The 20,037-nt window shown below is 38.1% G+C and overlaps 1 protein-coding gene across 1 annotated transcript; it reads left to right on the plus strand.

Annotated features, from left to right (window-relative positions):
• Positions 1-913: 913 nt before the first annotated feature.
• LOC101475759 (5-hydroxytryptamine receptor 3A) lies at positions 914-15,231 on the plus strand. Its single transcript, XM_004556809.3, has 12 exons — positions 914-1,000; positions 3,534-3,599; positions 7,566-7,631; positions 8,585-8,748; positions 9,351-9,395; positions 9,529-9,638; positions 12,561-12,730; positions 12,854-13,011; positions 13,701-13,911; positions 13,983-14,156; positions 14,299-14,369; positions 14,607-15,231. Exons 1-12 carry the CDS (start codon positions 964-966, stop codon positions 14,829-14,831), a joined length of 1,497 nt encoding a protein of 498 aa, XP_004556866.3. The 5' UTR covers positions 914-963; the 3' UTR covers positions 14,832-15,231.
• Positions 15,232-20,037: the final 4,806 nt, after the last annotated feature.

Below are 20,037 nucleotides of genomic sequence, written 5' to 3' on the forward strand. Positions count from 1 at the left end.
GTTTCATCCTATCTGCCCAAAGCACATGCTTCCAGTATGCTTAATATAAAGGCTGTCCTTAGCTGGGTTTAGTGATGATCTTCTCTGAAACTACAGTTCCCAAGATGGTTAAGTCACTCACTAGTGCCTTGGCAGTTGTTCTGGGTTTTTTTTTAGATACTTCTAACTAGTTTTCTTTCCAGTCTTTAAAATATTTTGACTTCCTACCTTTGCCAGGCTTCTTTTGTACTGTGTGCCTCTCTTTGAATTTCTTGATGATTCTTCTCATTCCTGTTCTTGACACTTGGAAATGCTGTGTAACTTTTTACAGTATATCCATCTACTGCTTTGTGAGCATCAATAGTTATTTTTAAACTGATTTCTTTTGTTGTCAGCTTGATGCATCCTCAAAACAGTTTTTTGCTGTTTTATACTAATTGTAAACTGGAAGATAATCCTCAAGTTTAACTTGATTTTACAAGCTTTGAGCATTACGAAGTTAAAGCACATAATTGCACAGCAGTGGTTTGCCACTTTTTCAGGGGGCTAGTAATACTGACCCTGTTTTTTTGTTTTCTTTTTCTTTTTTTAAATAGGGACTAACAATTTTGGTCTCATTTGCATATAAATTGAGACAAACCAAATTTTATGATTTAACTTTTGTTTTTATACAAAATTGTCTTCATATTATATTTTCAAACCTGTGATTTGTCAGACTTTTGGCCCCACTGTGACACTTATGTATGTGTGATACATGATGCAATGCTGGTCACAAGCTTTTTAACTGTAGCATTTAAGATTTTCACTTAGTTTAATTGCTCTGTCTATTGCCTAAGACACTGGTCTTAGGATTGATATTGGGATAAAACCATGATTGGTCTTTATATTTGCCCTGCCCCCTTCTAGGCCATTACATTAATAGAGCAGGAATCATCTCCTGCCCACAGAGAGAGCGATGATCATCACTGATCTTTCAAAGCCACAATGATTACAGGTTTCTTCTTCCTGCTCTTCTTCATGGGTAAGTGCATTTAATTTTTGAATTTTTAAAAATTCATACAGGTTATAATTTCTGCTGCTTTACCATTTAAGGCTTTTATTCTGGTTAAGAAGAAAAGATGATTGCAACATGTATATTATGTGCTGCCATCACTCAGGGTACTATCTCTCGTGGGCACAAGGGATTATAAATTGAATTATAAAATCTTGCTCTGCTTCCAACACAATACAAATATGCGTATTTCAGAAATGTGATGCAATGTTCATTTTTACAATTAAATTGTAAAAATGAAAGATAAGGAGAAACCAGAAAGCAGAGCATTACAAGTTTTGGATATAATAAAAGAAACGTTCTTGCTCTAGAAAAGTTTATTAAGATTGGTCATCTATGTACCTGCAAATCTTTGTAGTGTATGTGTGTGTGTTTTGTGTCCAAGATTTAGCCATTTACCTGATTTTGATATTTGTAAAGATTTAGTATTATACACTTTGTATATAAAAAGCAATATCTGTTTCCTGCCTACAAAATTGTGGTTTCTACAGCCCTCTAAATCTGCTGTGGATGATTGGACATCCAAATACTAATTCCTAATGACAACTACAGACAGAGATTAAGTTATGCTTAATTCCTATTAAGAGGTATTCAAGAGAAAAAAAAAGAAGTGTTCAGGAAATTCTGCAGTGGTCAGAGGGGAATGATCGTTCTTTCTTGCATTTTGTAAAGTTAAGAATGAATTACCCTCCTGCCTCCATTTCTTTATATTGATCATAAATGATGTGCAGAGAATTCAAGTGCACTTACATGGAATTATTTTTATTTCATAACTATTGCGGCCCTAGCAGGCCCTCCTCCTGAAATTGACCTTATGTGGGTGTCTTCTGCCATATCTCCTGCCTTAGGAGCCAGCTTTTTTGTACAGCTGACTCCCATCAGCAATTAAGAATACTTAAGGCCAGAGAAAAGTGAGCTCTAGTGCCAGAAAGCCTTGTTGGGTTGCAGCTAGTGAGCGATGTGTGTGGTGGTTAATTGCTCCTTCTGTGCAGAGAGGAGTGTATTTGGGTATCGACCCTTTTTGGCTTATTTTCAGTTTATCAACAGTTTTGTTGTTTTCTTTCTTTTATTAATAGAAACATTAATAAAACCTGTTAATTTAACCATTTTACCTCCCTGTCTCCTTTTTTCAACCTGGAAACCTTTTGTTACTTTCCCTCATCCCCTGGAGCTTTTTAGGGGAACAATAACTTGCGAGCAAAAACACAACAGTATGTGCTGTAACATGTCCTTGCTGGAGATTGAGCAACTTTTTGTTGGCAGGTTTAAATTTTGCTGTTTAAATGTTTTATTTTTTAAATCCCAAAAGCTACAGTATATAATACAGGGACAGCAGTGCAGAGGCTTCAGAACTTGCCTTAGAATCCTTTGATTTAAACAGTTTCTTCAGCAGTAATGTAATCCAGTGATTGTTGTCAGGATTTCCACTGTTACACAGCAAACAATAATTGTTAATTATTAATTCGGCAATCTTTTTTTCCAAATTAAGACAACACTGCTGCAGTGTAACTCAGTTTAATGATGTAGCCTGAAGTGTCTTTCAAAGTGACCAATAACATCAGTAACCCGTCCTCCTTTGGGCTCCGCCCCCCCAAACTTTCAAAAGTTGATTCTCTCTGGATTATGTTTTTCCTCATGCTTAGGTTATGATATAAAAATTATTCAATAGGTTTGCGCTAAACTACATTCTTCAAAAGCACTATCAAAACTGCATTTTAAATTGTGCCCAACATGATTTTACTATGTTGTTTCGTGCATCTAAAATAACAAGTCATGAAAAATATCTTCAGCACCAAAGCAGCAATTATAAATAGGAAAAAACTGAAATTAAATGTTTGGCACATTGAAATTAGTTTTCATCCTGTCCCATCATATTTTAATTTCTCACTGAAGTGATCATTCGCTGAAAAAAGGAATGTTTCCTTTCCTTCATAAAGAATCTTTTATCCCAACCAAGCATCGGGCCCTTTATTACTGTTAATAATACTGATTACTAAGCATTGATACACCTATAAATCTTTATCTCATGAAGATAAAATAAGACAGAATAGCTACACATGTTAAATGTCATATTACACTTGAAATTAAAAAACACTTACACTGAGTGTTTTTGCTTGTAATAAGAATGAAATCTGTGAGAGGAACAGCTAAAAATTGCTCGAGAATGTTTTAATTGTATGCATTTGTCAAAACACAACTAGTCCCTTATCAAATCATTATATCATACTACAGCAAATCTTTATGAGATAATCAGACTAAACATTAAATGTATATGACAGTTTTTTTGTCTGTTTGTTTGTCTTTTTCTACACATAATGCTGAGGTAGACTGTCCCTAGGTTGATTCAGTGTCACCAAGTGTTTGCTCACAGGCGGTCACCTGATTGTTGCGGTTTTCTCTATATTATTGTAGGGTCATTATTTAAAGTCCATTGAGGTGAATGTTGTTCTGTGATTTGGTGCTATATAAATAAAACTGAATTGAATGTACTTTTTTCTGTCAGGGGGAAATGCCTCCAGCGTAGAGCTGCAAGATGACCAACAGACACTCAATGAGACTATTACCAGAGGTAATGAAAAAACACTTCAAAACTTATTTAATAAAAAAAACAAAAATATGCAGCACCTGGAACACAAAATTGTGAAAATGGACAGGTACATAAATCAACAATCTTTATGTGGTGTGCGTGCGTTCATGTTAATGTGTGTGAGAGAGAGAGAGGTGGAGAGAGTGACAAGTGGGGAGTGTGTATGTGTGTGTGTCACAAAATGTACTTGAAAATAAAGGTGGGAATCCAAAATAATGGCTCCCAGGAGCCAGAGGCAGACAGAGATTGATCAAGGGGAACTGGATCATCTGCAGTCCACAAGAGTACTGAAAACCTCACCTTTAATGGCAGATAAGTTAGATAGTTACAGTTAGGTGGTCCATTTCCTACTCTGGCTCTGCTTGCTGGACATCCCGGATGAGTGACTTAATCTCCTGGGTGAGGGATCGGATTACACATGAGGGAAGCAAAATGGTCTCTTCCTTCACAGACTCATCGAAAGAAAAATTTCAAGACAAAGTATTAGGCTTCACATTGAGAGAACCTGGTTTATAGGTTATTAAAACCTATAAAACCTGCTATCTAAAACCTGCCGGTGTCCTGCAGGTTTTAGATATCACCCTGGGTCAACACACCTGAATCAAATGATTAGTTCATTACCTCTCTGGAGAACTTCAAGACATGTTGAGGAGGTAATTTAGCCATTTGAATCAGCTGTGTTGGATCAAGGACACATCTAAAACCTGCAGGACACCGTCCTTTGAGGCCTGGAGTTGCCCACCCCTGGGTTATGGTAAAGCTAAACTGAGTAAAAAATGAGAGCCCAGGATGGTTCCTCAGGATGAACCAGGATCATAGTAGAAGCGAAGCATTGTTTCAGGGCGTCGAAGCTTTGTCAAAACGAGTTATCCCAGTGGAAGGCAACCTTGAGGAGCTAAGTGGGTGAACAGCAAGGCAATCTCGCAAAAATCCAAATACTCACCAATAATAAATCGTTGGTAAAAAGGAGCAAAGCCCAAAAAGTGTTGAAGTTGTTTGCTTTTGAGAGGAACTCACTCAACCAATGGTTGGACCTTGGCTGGCTCTGCCCTTAATTGACCCTTCTTATTCATGAAACCCACAAAGGAAAACAGATTGGACATGAAACTTGCACTTCTTACTAGAGATGGACCGATACCGATAAGTAATATCGGATCGGTCCAACTCTACTTCTTACATTTTACATATGTCATCATTTATTGTGCCCGCCAGTATCTCTAAAGTTACTGCTGGGCTTAACCTGCTGGCACACGAGGCAGTTCGACAAAACTTCATCTCATTCCACAGTAGAAACACTCATCAGAAGTTAGGTATCTGTCTCTTCCCAATGGACAGACGAGCCTAACCGAGCTGCATGATGGTTTGCTCGCCGCTCTCTTCTGACTCACTCTCTCAGGGATGGAAAACTTCATGGAGGACTCCCAAAAAGTTGATTATGTTTATTTGGATGTAGCGTTTTCAAGTTTCATCACTTATCCAAATGACTTCTTTAGTCTCAGCTAAATGCAGTTTTGCTCAACCTTTTAAACAGTACATCTGCATAATGACTGAAACTAACACCATGGGCCAACAATGAATTGTGAGGTCAATTTCTTGGTCATTAATATGAAAATGTTCATGACATTGATCAACAACCACTGATCAAAGACAATTGATCAGCACCATTCACAGACTTGAGAAATGGCTGCAATAACAGCATTGTAAGATGGTGAAAGATGTACCCTTATGCCTCCTCTTCGATTCAGAGATGGTCTTTCCCTTTTTACAGAAAGCCTCCTTGAATCCTGGGCTGAACTCACTTTATTAGCTGATAAGACGCTGTGTTAGGGTTGGATCCTTTGTCAAAAACATGTCTTGGTCTTAAACTTGCTAAACTCCTCAAAAGACTGTTCAAGGTTAGCTTTTAACACTACAAAACCTAACACCTGTGCCCACTTCAAAGCTCATCCTTATAACACAATCATAAAAGTTTTCTAAGGTGCTTGGAAAGAAAAGCTACTGAAATTCTGTAAGATTCTTGAAGGTGGTTCACCTTTCATCCGAGAAGCTTCTTTAATTCTAAAACCAAATGGTGGAGAGTCCCAGGTCTGTTGTGGGAGTTCTCCCTTAAGATCATTTACCCATTATTGATCATGCGTCTCATTACATGAGCCAAGGTGTGAAAAAGGAAAATGAGTAAAGTCAAGGGTTGAAGTGAGATCTGGCATGCGGGGAAAACCTTAAGGCCATGTCCATCTTTTTCTCTCTTTTTTGGCTTTCCTTCCTCGCTGAGACGGCGTTTTCGTTAAGGAAAACGCTCTCCAAAGCGTATACATTTGAAAATGCCATAGGGTGGGCATGATTAAATTATGGTTGCCGGCTGTGACAACCAGCCTCTCCTGACACTACACCCTGCCACAGTGACCGACTGAGAATCACTTTAATAAAAATTAAAGCTCAGTATTATACAGACACAAAAACATTCCCCATAATATATTCATATCCATATATACCATAATATCCGAATCATATCTCACACATGCAAAATCAATTAAAAAAAAAAATCATGATTAATGAAAAAATGTTTTAGGAAGTTATTTGCTCTTGGCTGCCGTAAGTTGGTGCTTAGTTAACTTAAGCTTTGTGACGGCTCTGATCCCAACCGTAAAAAAAATGACTTGCTTCCTTTCTTATTTTCCAGTTTGTACATTCCTGATTCCTCTTCAACTCCTCTCCTCACATCTCAAGTCCTTGTATACAAAATAAAAGTCACAAGAAGGGAGAAATTGAAGCAATTAAAAATGAGGCTCTGAAGCAAGCATTTCTAATTTTGTTAAAGTGATGTTGGTTAATTAATTGACAATTGGCACAACTTGCACTGAGCACATGTCATAGATGTAAAGAGTCAGGAGGCCTTCATTTGACCATTGGAATCACTCAAGGAGTTCATGTAATGTGCATGAAGTCTCTTCCTGACAGTTCAGAAACACATGCACATGATGCTGTAGCCTGCTGGAGGTAATTTTGTAGGGTTTTTTTTAGGGCTGTTCCTGGTTGTATTTGAAATAGATTCACAATGGTTATGCCTCCTAACCATATAGACTGAGATCCCTGAATTTCAAAAAAATGTTGTTTTATACTGTGGCATGTGAAACCCCCAGCAGCATAGACTTATAGCAGCATAACGTTGGAAGGACTTAGGGTCACCTAATCCAGAAAGGATGTTTATGAGCGTTTCTTTCTTTATTATATGTTTATACACCGCTGTGCATTTATTGATGGCAGTGTGTCTTTTGTCTTGTCTTCCTTCCGTCACCCCTAACCTGTTGTGACAGGGAAAAGGGAATGTCCACACACATGTTCCACTTCTCCAAAACCACTCTCCTCTTCAGTCACTCATGTCTCCGCACGCTTTGCCACTCAGTTGCTCCTGGGAACAATCACACAGGGTTACAGGAGCAGGTCCAGGGAAAATCTATTTACAAAGAAACACAATCAGAAACTGACTTGTAAACACAGAGTTTTAGATACTGCTTGACCGGGTAGACTAACGTAGGCTACTCAACAATCCGGCGACGAGTAGGACAGAACGGCCATTCTAAATAGTGCTCAGGATTGCAGGAGATCAGTGGCAGGTGTGATGATTAGCACAGGTGCGTGGGCCAGAGGCAAGAGCAGAGACAGAGGAGAGAGAGCGAGGGAGGGAGAGAGAGCACAAAACAAAACAAAAATAAACATGTTGCCTAACACCGAACCAGCCAGTGAGACACGGGGGCCATGACAGAAAAGGAGTTTTTCCTTACCACTGCTGCCTTACCAAGTGCTTGCTCAAAGGCAGTCATCTGATTGTTGGGGTTTTCTCTATATTATTGTGGTGTCAATACCTTACAACATAAAATGCATTGAGGTGACTGTTGTGATTTGGTGCTGTATAAATAAAATTGAACTGAATGTACTTTTTTCTGCTAGGGGGAAATGCCTCCAGCATAGAGCCTGAAGATAACCAACAGATGTTCAATGAGACCTTTACCAGAGGTAATGAACAAACACTTCAACAGTTCACAGAAATTCAGTTTATACATTTTAAAATGTTTTTTTCTGCCACTGTATTGTTTAATCAAGTCATAGAATATAAGAAACTGAAGTGCTTCAAATAAAATTCTGCAAAAAAAATTTGGGGGCTGCAATTTATCAATATTTGTAATGAAAGGGGAATTGTGAGATGAGTTAATGGGATATTATGAGAAGATAGTTGCATAAAATTATAGCTATATTGATAAGCAGGGTTTTGTCAAGGTGCAGCTTGGAAAAAGCAGGACTCAGGCACAGAATCTCTAAATGTAACAGTGAAATTTACTGTTTAATTTACTGTGAAATATTGCAACAACAGTTCAACACTAAGGCCTTTATAGAAATGACCACGGTTCAGTTTTTTTTCTTTTTAAGATCCCCTCTGGCAGCTTATGCAATCAGAATTATGATCTGAATGCACTGTTGTTCCAAACACATTTTGCTTTTCCAAGATCATCATATCATTGCTTTCGATCCCAACTTCATTATATACTGTATCAATAAAAAAATTAAAATATTTAAAGCATCGTCCTGGTTGTGGAACACTGGATCAGCATTTCATCCTCTCAAGGATACTTGAGGGTGCATGCGAGTTTGCCCAACCAGTCTACATGTGTTTTGTGGACTTGGAGAAGGCATTTGACCGTGTCCCTCGGGGGGTCCTGTGGGGGGTGCTCCGGGAGTATGGGGTGTCTGGCCCATTGCTACGGGTCATTCAGTCCTTATACAACTGTTGCAAGAGCTTGATCCGCAGTCGGACTTGTTCCTGGTGGTTGATGGGCTCCGCCAGGGCTGCTCTTTGTCACCGATTCTGTTCATAATTTTTATGGATTATGATGCGCTTAAGATGAGCATGAAAGTTAGCGTTTTTATACCATTTTTATATTCATTGACAATGTGTCTTTATATCATTTCAGAAAATGAAGAGAATAGTACTAAAAGCTGCAGATATGTTGACATTATTAACCACCTGAACTTGACCCAAGACAAGGATATGTACATTATGACAAGGCCTGTGGAAAATTACAGTGATGCTACACCCGTATACCATATTATGGGAGTTAAAGCCATCTTAGATGTGGTAAGTTGTTCTGGCTAATGTTGCTGCCTTTCAAATAATGAATAGGTCATTGTTCTGGGTCTTTGACCCAATGTTTTGTGTTTTTTGGACTTCTGAATTCTGTTTTCCATGATTTGTTTTCAGTGTGACTATTAGTTTCCTTACTGTTTAGTTTTTTGACATTTATGTATTTTCTTTTTAATTAAACCTGACAGAATATTTGTTTCTTTTTCTTTTATCTGTAAACGTCCCCTTCTAAAACAAACAAACAAACAAACAAACAAACAAACAAATCATGAGCTTTTTCCACTGGAAAATGTTGTCGTCCACATTCAGTCAACATTGTAGTGTACTGCCTCCACTTTTGTTTATATGCTGTATCATAAAAGTAGATTCTGAAAATAACACACACAACGTGTTAAACTGTGCAACACATCAAGGGTGTTAAGCTTTTAAAACACTTTTTCAGTGTTTACACATTCTTACACATTTTTTTATTCCTATCTTTCATAACTTTTATTTGACTATTTTTGGGGACTTGCTCACCCTTCCTTCCCCACATGTGGAAAATCAACTTTGAAGCCTGGCTGAACTAACAATATGTTTGTTTTCTTTGCTCACAGAGGAAAACTGACCAGAGCCTTGTTTCTTACATTTGGGTTCAATATGTGAGTATTCTCTTGGAAATACACAATTTTCCGTTGTTGAAATTCAAATGTGTTATAATCATTTCTTTTAATCCTTTCTTTCTGTTTTTCTCTGCTTGTATCTTTTTCTTCTCTTTCACACCATCCTGTGTAGCATTGGTGGAATCAGTTCATATCTTGGAACCCAGATAATTTCTGTGGACTTGAAAATATAAAATTTCCTGCTGCAAATTTGTGGATGCCAGATATAACTATTGAAGAAAGGTAAATTTTATATGGAAACGCACCCACACTTACAGATGCACATATAGTCACTAATGATGAAGACTAAGTATATATTTTTTAATTTATCAAATGAATTGCAAACTGAAAAGGAATATAGCCAAGACAAGGTTAGAATTAACAACTGCTAACTTAAATATTGACATTGTGCTTTTAAACATCACTCTTATAAATCTCAGCCTCACAGAACCTTGATGTTCTAGCTGTCTGTCTGTTGAATATTATTTTGAAGTATTTTGCAGTGTGCTTTAGTAAAGTGCCTCCCAGTTGTCAGTTTCATAGGCATTAATGCACCTCCATACCACACGCAGGTGTTTTGAGTTGAGTGCTGACAACAACCCATCCTTGTTCTCTTTAGTCCAGAATATGCTGTGTCAATGATTTTAGAAAAAGAATATACAATTTCAATTTGTCTGACCACAGAACAATTTTCCAATTTGCCTCAGTCCTTTTCAAATAAGCATCGCCTAGACCTAACAGCATAAAGGAGGACAAGTAGGTGAGTTTTCTTACTTCCAGAAAAGCAGAGCCAGTGGCAGCTTAAAAATCAAAACGTGAAATGTGACCATGAGAACTTCGCAAGAAGTTCTCAACTTATGTAAACATTTACCACTAAGCCTCAGCACCCTTTTTTTTTAAAGCACATAAGGCGCTTGTCCATATGCAACAACAGCCTATTAAGTAACAAAATATCTGCATCTGAGTGGCCATCCTATCTGGAATACACTGTCAGATATCACATGAGAGTAAAGGAAGTCTGGTGGAATCAGTGTGACCCATGGTGAAAAAGGGGGATAAAGTGGAAGAGCTATTACAGTGAAGAGAGGGTGGAGCACTGCTAAGAGGAACAGTCATGACAGGAGCACATAGAGGCTGTTCCTCAGGTCTTCAAGGGACATGTGGGAGAATAGGAGGACAGAAAGACAAGGCTCCTGCCAAAGCAGTGAGGTATGGGTGTGATGTGAATGATGGGTAGCTGTACAGGTGCTGTGGCGATTGTGAAGTGGAGACTATAGCTGCTGAGGGTGAACTACTGCTGAACCTTTGGATGGCCGACAAAACAGATCTTCCGATGTTTTCAGCTAAATCGCTGGACATGCTGGTAGGCAAGAAGTGAAGCAGCAATATTTAACACTTAGATTTAACATTTAAAATTTTGTTTTAAATATAAAAAGTTACAAATATTTTACTAAATGTTGTAAAAAAAAAAGACTGGAAAAAACATGTTTTTGTAAGGTTTTGAGCTAAATGTGGAGAAATGTTGCCGTTAATTTCAGCATGTTTCACTTTACAAATGGTGCCCCATAATCCTTGAACCTTCCCCCAGAGAGAGAAACTTTCACAACAGGATTGTCTACAGAAACATGATTTAAACATCCATAGCTTGGTTTCAGGGCACACATTAAGTGTACATGACTGCAAAGCAAATGTGTTAAATTTAGTTATGTGGTGGAGCAGAGCGTTCTCACTCCCGAGGCGTAACATGTCGACGTTTTGTCACGTCCCGCGGCGTTCCTGAGGAACGCGAAAGGAGACCTTCGGCGTTCTTATGGTACGCGGCGGGTTATTGCTGGAATCCAGTGCAATGACGCTCCCGCGGTAGTAGACGTTCCAGCCCTGTATTCCAGCCCTAAACCTAACCTTATCCCTAGCCCTGACCATAACCTTATTCCTGACCTTAACCAGGACTTTAATGATGCTGCATTCACATTTCTCCCTGAACAACCCGTTCTCACTCCCAAAGCGTAACATTTTACGCTAGGTGACAAATCGTCACCATATTACGTTTTCGGCTACCCACCACGTTCCTAAATGACGACCTCGGAAAAAGAGGAAATATGAGAACCGTCTGGACTGAACCTACACATGTTCGCTCTTTTTCTTCAAATCGCTTAGAAACACGCTATTTAACATCATTAAAGTCCTGGATAAGGTCAGGAATAAGGTTATGGTCAGGGCTAGGGATAAGGTTAGGTTTAGGGCTGGAATACAGGGCTGGAACGTCTACTACCGCGGGAGCGTCATTGCACTGGATTCCAGCAATAACCCGCCGCGTACCATAAGAACGCCGAAGGTCTCCTTTCGCGTTCCTCAGGAACGCCGCGGGACGTGACAAAACGTCGACATGTTACGCCTCGGGAGTGAGAACGCTCTGCCCTGAAGTACAGACTGACTCTGGGTTAACACTTTAAGTCCTCACAACTCTCTGGTTGCTTTGGAACTAATCCTAGACTCGGAGGCAGCAAGTTCAGTCACGCAAAAAACAGAGTTAACAGCCTCAGAGGGGATTACTGTCTCTTTGGACTCTGCTAGTTGAAAAGCACAGTGGGTTTTGGAATGATATTCAGAACTCCCCATCTTCCCCCACTAGAAACAGTCTTTGACATTGAATCAACAGGGTTTTCAGTAGAGTCAGATGCCAAATTAACACAAACAGAAGCAAAAACATAATTGTTAACGGCAGAACTAGATCACAGCATCAGAGTTGACTGTCTCCTGATTGGTGATTTCAGTACTGGAGCTAAACAGTTCAGAAATATGACCCCTATTATTTTCAAGGGAACGAATTCAGTCTTTGAGTTCATAACATAATCACAATCGTCATTGCTGCTATCCTGACCAGGAACGCTGAAACCAGGCGAATCGTCCATGTTGAAAGCAGCCAACCCCTACTCACTCTCTTGATTCTACATCTAAGGGTCTGGAGTAAATATCAGAAATACTCACTACTAGACGGTTCGTGGACAACAACACCACCGGTGGCGTTAGGTGTGTTGCAGCAGGGACACATGGAAAAGTTTCAGGACACCAGCCCTCGATGATTGGAGTTTGAGACCCCTGCGCTACACTATATGTGCGTACCATATTTTGTGCCGTAATCTGTTTTCATTTGCTCTCATACAGGACAGACAAGGACAAAGAGACTAAAAGTCCTTATCTCTTAATTCACTGGTATGGTTGGGTCGAATACACATATGAGCAGGTGGTGACAACTGCCTGCAGGATGCGTGTCTACAAATTTCCCTTTGACATTCAAAGGTGCAACATCTCCTTCAAGTCTATCATGCATTCTGGTGAGTCAATATCAAGTTCTACTTACATGTGTTTTTCGTACTCTCATATATATAAACCATGAAATATCACAACACATAGTCCTTTGTTCATCTGCTCACATTTATTTTTCTATTCCATTTTAGATAATGAAATAGAATTAATTTACAACAAAAACAATAAATCATTGACAACTTTGACACGCAGCATGATGTGGACCCAGTACGAGTGGACATTCGAGGACTTGACACCCACAAACAAATCAAGCATTATGTATCCACATCAAACTGTAATTATTTACACGGTAAGTACTTCTTAACCTCTTAGGTCCTGGCGTCCACATATTGGGACATCACATTTTAGGTTTAGACCACAATACTAAATTTTGCAAAGATTTCCAAATAGCAAAGAGAAATTAAAAATGCATGCCATGAAAGGGTTTGGGTCTTAGGAGGTTAAAGCAGAAACACAGATGTGGAAATTGAGTCATTAGCCACATTTTAATAACATTTGTAATGAAAACAAAATTGCAGTTTGTTTTGAAAGGGTTTTAAAAACTCAGCAAAAAAGTTGTTTTCCTTGTGGTTTCGTTCCCCCTGAAGCATACACAGCATTTATTGGACAAGTACTAGATTTCTTTATCCTCCTAACCCTCTTTTAAGTACAATCTAAAAAGGCCTGCAGCCACTTACCACATCCTCAGCACATCATGGCTTATACTGTAAACTTGCTGTTCCATACAGAAGATTATCAAAGTTTACTCCTGCTATGCTGGGAAAAAAAAACACATCTGTATCCAATAAAACTTTAAAGCAAAGCATTTGTCCTTGTATTACAAACATTATTTTATGTTATTATAAGTTATTGGTCATATTTGATAAGTTCTTAGAGGAGACACAATTGCAGGCAGCACAAGAAACCAACAACAGCTAAAAGGCAATAAGGAATTCTTTATTATTATTATTATTATTATTATTATATTTTATTGCACAGATCACGATGAGAAGGAGGTCAGTCCTCTACATTGCCAATTTCATTTCTCCAGTGCTCTTCTTCTTGGTTCTGGACTTGGCCTCTTTCCTGATCCCAGATGCTGGAGGCGAGAAACTCAGCTTCAAGGTCACTGTCCTGCTCGCTGTCACAGTGTTGCAGCTTATTCTGAATGACATTCTGCCCAGCACTTCAAAAAAGGTTCCACTTATAGGTAACAAAGTGGGGTTTATTTGACTGAATGCATTAATAAATTACATTACTGACATAGTCTGCTCTCCTCAGCTATCTACTGCATTGGGACTTTTACCCTGATGCTGCTCAGCCTCCTGGAGACTATTGTGATGATGTATCTGATTGAGAAAGACTCTGCAGCCCATCACAATGAGACAGATGAAGAGCAAAACCTGAGTGTAAATTGTGGAGACAAATGGTGCAAAGCCAACTTCTGTGTTAGAGGTGAGATTATCTAAACTCATGAAAACAGGTTTATCTTTAGTTATGGTTAAAATACCCACACATTAACATTAGCATTTACATGCCATTTAAATCTATCATTTTAATTGTGTACCCTTAATCATTTTGTCTTATATCCTCCCAGGAATAAAATCCAGTGACTGTGCATCTGTTTGTGATGAAAGTGCCGATGAAACACAATCTGTGACTGAAAAGGTGAGACTTTAGCTACACTTTAAAGGGCTATTTATTTAAAGTGAAGTATAAAAATCATTGAGCTTGCATTTGAGAAATTACTTAGAGAAAGAGATCAAGATGTTTGTTTGTATATTAGTAGAAAACCCTTTTATTTCAGTCACAATGGAAACAAACCATTGTGTCAAATGTAGTAGCAGTCAGTGGCCTAAATTTGTTGATAACTTTCTTTAAAATGTAAAAACAAAACTTTTGCAGAGAAGCAGCGACAAGCTGACAGAGGTGTCCCTTGGTCTTGAACAAGTCTCAGATGAACTGAGAAAGATTGGGAAAACAATAAGTCTGCTCAGCAGTAACGAGAAGGAAGAGAAGTTCGGATACTGGGCCAGAATGGTAAAAAAAATCAACAGGGCTTACTTCATTTTTTATGTCACAGCAGTCACTGTATTTTTGTCAGTTCTTGTTTCAAGGTGGACCAGCTGAAGTAAAATAAAATATGAATTCATTAAAAGAGACAGAACTTATGTATTATTTATTTTTTTCATAAATGTCATTCATTTCAATCAGTCCGAAGAAAACAAATGTCCCATTGAGTACAGGTTGGTAAGGTGTTCACTTCTTATATTTAGTGATCTATTTAGCATCATCAGAAATACAGACCCACAGCTGAAGAAAAAAATCAGATATTTAACAGTGATTTCTGCTCCACTTTACTGTGGTGGTTTCAGAGCCCCAGCGTAACAAAAGCTGCAAGGAAATGACATTGTTATTTGTCGCATATTGTGTAGCATCAAAATTGTGAAATTCAGCATCAAAGGTTTGGTTTCAACCAGTTATGAGGTAAACTTGTGTAGTAGTCTTCATGACTATTTTCAGTGCTCCTTATCGCAATAGAAAAATTCCAACATTTAAAACATTATTAAAATGTACATTTATATTTAAGGTGGTGCAGAATGACAAATTATATCAGATGATGATATTAAACTGTCTATTGTTTTATATTATACTTAATTCTTCATTTTGTGCTGTGTAAAAACAGTAATGTGATCCTTTGCCCTCCAGCCGAACATCTTCGAGTTTAACTTAGTCAAAATGCCAGATAGTTGCTGTGCTATCAGATGCACTAACTAGCATTTATTTAAAGCTGTCACAAGAACATCAAGTTCAGCAACAGCATATGAGACACCCAGCTAACCCTGCCTTACAGCCCCTATCACACGAATCCCTGCTTTTACCTGACACTGAAAAAATACTTGATCAACTTTATGTTATGGCACAACATTAATGTGAAAATGAATACTACCGGAACATTTCTGGCTATACAATGTAAATGTCCAGGTCAGCAAAATGTAAGATTTATGTGTGGTAACTGTTTAAGCTAGCTATGTAGCATTTATCTTTGCTTTAAAGATAAGCTGTTTCTTTTTCTTTACTTCCCACATGGCGATATTATTTACCCATTATTTACAGATGGAAAATATATGTAGCCAGGGCTGGACTGATAATCTGTGATATCAGGCATTGTCCCGCAGGACCGGCACACTTTTTATACGTATATATCTGAATTTACAGAAAATGCACTATATTTAATGTATGCTTTTATTGCAATATGAGACCATATCACACAGCTTTATATTTCTACTCCTTAGCCTTTAAATGATTTTCTTGTAATTATGGTGGACCTCATGTCCAATTTAAATTACATTTATTCTTTGCTTTTTGCAGTCAAAAATAATGTTTCAATATATATTTAGGACATATATACATGTTTAATGTTCAGTAAGCTTCACCACAAGCCTCTCAGAACCTACAGCCCCTTTATGCACCTGCATGCTTTTGTTTAAATAATTATTGCACACTTTCTGTAAATCCAATCAACTTCATTTCACTTCTGAAATATCACTGTGTGTGTCTCCTATATGATATATTTAACTGACATTTTTTATTGTAACAACCAACGATTTATACAGGAAAATAATGATTATTAACAAGGTTGCCCAAACTTTGGCATCCCACTGTATTAGTAAACTTATATCTTAACATATAAGGAAATTAATGTATGCTTAATTATTTCTATTTCTTGCTTCTTGGCAACAAATCTTATACTGCTCAAAGCTTGTTTATGTCCCCTGAAATGGTCCCACATTTGTAAGTGGGTTGAGCAGCAGAGTTGGTTATGTGGATTATGTTCAAACTGGGAGCACAGACACTCCTAGAGTGGTTATCTTATGTCTGTTCCAAGCATTCCACATTTGACTGATTTGTCCTATGGCCTGTGCCATTCAAGTTGATGTTCTGCAAAGCCAAGTTGCAGTATTATTTGGAGTAAGCCCTACAGATTTGCAGTCAAAGTTTACAGGACGACATGGCTGACAGCTCTCTATCCAGACAATTTGAAAGACACTGCACACAGTCAATCTCCGATCTCGTAGGGATGGCAGGAGGCCTGCCATGACTGCCGTTCACCATCAGGTTTATCCAGTGTCTGCAACATGTGCACTGGAATTAGAGATGGACCGATCCGATATTACGTATCGGTATCGGTCCGACACTGACCTAAATTACTGGATCGGATATCGGAGAAAAATAAAAAATGTAATCCGATCCATTAAATATCACGAAAGCACCTCACAAAACTTGCAACACGCCGTAACTCACCTCAGAACGTTAGCACGTCGGAGCAGTATGCATCACGTGATAGAGCGGCTGTGGCATGCGGGACCTGTCGGTGGTCTGGATAGCATTTGGAGCTTCGCTAGCAACCCAGCATTTCATCTCCGATAAAGTTATCCCCGAGAGAAGTAAAGCAAGTTTGTAAGTCCATCTCTGAATGTTTGTAAAGCATTCCTGCGTTAAGCTTAACAAACGACTGCCTCTTCTTGCTGCTACTTCGATCATGAAACTGCTTAACGATCAGCTGATCGGCTTTTCTGTCGCGAGTCCGTGTCTCTAGTTTGCTTTTGGCCCACTTTGCACCAGAAAGAGGAAACCAGCGGCTGAACAACAGCAGCACGTTTAAGCTTGATCAGCTGTTGTTAGAATGTATTTAATATTAGTTTCTACTCGAGGATCTTTTTCTACGTAGCTGACGGCTGGTAACTGTGCAGGGGCGGATCTAGCAAAGTTTAGCCAGGGGGGCCGATAGGGCATTAACAGGGACAAGGGGGCACAAAGACATACTTTTCTTTCTTATTCTCATTTAAAATGTCTAGCTTTTAATAAATAATTATCTGACAGCCAAAGTTTTAATTTGATGCAAAATGAATAGAAGTCCATTACTGTATATAGTGACTATTAAGTCTAATATATATACCCTAGTAAGCTATAGTACTTTTTCCTTTGGGAAGGTACCATCTGTGCAGTCTGCAATTTTGTTGAAGAAAGATGTTGAATCTATTTAATATTTCTTGAAAAATAATTGATTTCTGTGCATTTTTTTTCACACTGCATCAAATTAAGGTTGATTACGTCGATTAAGCATCATGAGGTGGCGCGTGAGGGGTGGTTCCCTATTTTTTATTTATTTATTTTTGTTGTTGCTGGGAGTTGGAACCCTATTAGTTAGGTTGCTTAATATTTATGCTAAGTACTCTTTAAAATACCAGAATAGGGAGGATGGTGCAGGTTTAAGTTTATTAGATTGATCAGAATTGCTGAACTATGAAATATTTTTTTTGCATACAGGTATAACAGAATAGCTTTAGTGTAGTTGTTGTTTTAAACTTGAGTATGAACTTATACAAAATGCAGCAAGATATTTAAAAAACAGTTTTGTTGATTAAAAAACACTATATCGGATTCATATCGGTATCGGCAGATATCCAAATTTATGATATCGGTATCGGACATAAAAAAGTGGTATCGTGCCATCTCTAACTGGAATCTGAACATTTGGAAGAAAATTATGCTCAGCAATGATTCCAGGGTGGAGAAGTGTGGAGAAGATGTGGAAAATGGAGTAACAGCTTTTGGCGGAGACAGTGTGATGGTGTGGGGCAGCATCTTCCTCACTGAATAAACAAGGCTTGTCATCACCGGAGGCAATCTGAATGCAGAGAGATATCGAGATGAGGTTCTGCAACCAGTGGCGATGGCATATTTCCCCAATCTGGGACCAAACTGATGACAGTGCTCGCCTCTGAAGAGCACGGCTATCAGAGGCTACCTCCAGAATTTGGGAGTGGTGATGATAGAAAGGACTGCCTGAAGTCCTGACCTAATACCTATTGAACACGTATGGGATCAGCTTGGGCATGCTGTTCTTTCCAAAATCACCAACTGTGGCTGTACATGGCTCTCATGTTACTGAGCCCCCCATTTGATAAATTAATGAATTATTAAATTGCCAGTATGTCTTGTTTCTCCAGACTTCAATCAGACAATCCAATAAACAACACCAAACATAGAGTCAATAGCAGAATAAACTGTTTTGGCATTGGTAGAGAGAATTTTGGTGAGTTTGTAATGGGCACAACCCAAATACTAGACTTTACAGCTCAATCCAAATCCAAATGCATTTTCCTTACAAACATGGCACCATTTAAGGGGAAACAAACAGGCTTTCCTAGAGTATAAGATTTATCACCAACAGGAACTGTTACAATATAAGAAATAATTAAGCAAAAATAAATGTATTTACTTTTTCTGCTAATTTTATATGCACACATAATGGATATTTTTGCATGTTTTACACCATAGATACATAACACATACTCATTTATGGCAACAGTTGCAGTAGTTAGCAATGTGTACCTGTTAAGTAATATACTGAGTGTTAATATTCTTCTGATCTTGATCTCAAATACACAATGTATATATTAAATATACTGAAAGTGTAGCTCTTTGAAGACTCGTAACTCATGTGTTGTGGGAATATAAAACAATATAGTTGATTCCTGTTGTAAATTCTACATTGACACCTGTAAACTATATAATTCATGTATTAGCATGATGGAATTAAAGTCATATTATTTGGTTCTAAATACATGTACAGAACATGTAGTCTTGAGTCACTTCTGTGTTATTTTATTTCTCTCATTCCAAGAGGCTAAAGAATTGTTTAGCTTTCTGAAGATCTTTCAGAGTTTTTCTTTGGACTTTGGCTGCTTTTCCACTTATTTTCAGTCCAGTCCTTAATGGACTGGTAGCTGATCATTTTCAGAATTAATGTGTTTTGTTAGTTTGCCACTTAATACTCAACTAAAAAAAAAAAAAAAAAAACTCAAGGGGAGAACTACTGCTACATTTACATATAGCATAGAACTTGGCAAAGATCCAATTTAATTTTAAATTGTATATTTAGACCCATTGTTGCTAGCAGCCTGTTCTCAAAAAAAAAATGCTCCAGATAACAGTTTGGCAGGTGTAAAACAGAAGCTTAAGTAATTGTGTTTTTGCCGAAAAAAGGTAATTCCCAAGAACCTAGTACTTGAAAACGTGGTATGGACAGACTTGTAAATCCAATTTTTAGATTGCAGTTGCTCAGAAAAGGTTAATCTTCCAGTCCAGTCTGGTAGTTAAAATCCAAGTGCAAACCTTTGATCTAAATATTTGTGTTCCTTTGTGTTTATAAATATTTTGATGAACTCAGACAAGTGGAAGTGGACAAAAAAAAAACAACAATCAACAATCTGACACAAACAGATGCATCAGGCACTTCAGTTGACCCATCTGCTATTTGCTGAAGTCT

The sequence above is a fragment of the Maylandia zebra genome, linkage group LG8 (assembly GCF_041146795.1).
Source record: "Maylandia zebra isolate NMK-2024a linkage group LG8, Mzebra_GT3a, whole genome shotgun sequence".
In the NCBI taxonomy this organism is placed as follows: domain Eukaryota; kingdom Metazoa; phylum Chordata; class Actinopteri; order Cichliformes; family Cichlidae; genus Maylandia; species Maylandia zebra.

Bases quoted from the DNA above. Each gene is read 5' to 3' on its own strand.
- LOC101475759 (XM_004556809.3), top strand. From the start codon at position 964: ATGATTACAGGTTTCTTCTTCCTGCTCTTCTTCATGG. The intron at 3,600-7,565 runs GTAATGAAAAAA...TTTTTCTGCTAG, and splicing joins CAATGAGACTATTACCAGAG to GGGGAAATGCCTCCAGCATA. The intron at 12,731-12,853 runs GTGAGTCAATAT...ATTCCATTTTAG, and splicing joins CAAGTCTATCATGCATTCTG to ATAATGAAATAGAATTAATT.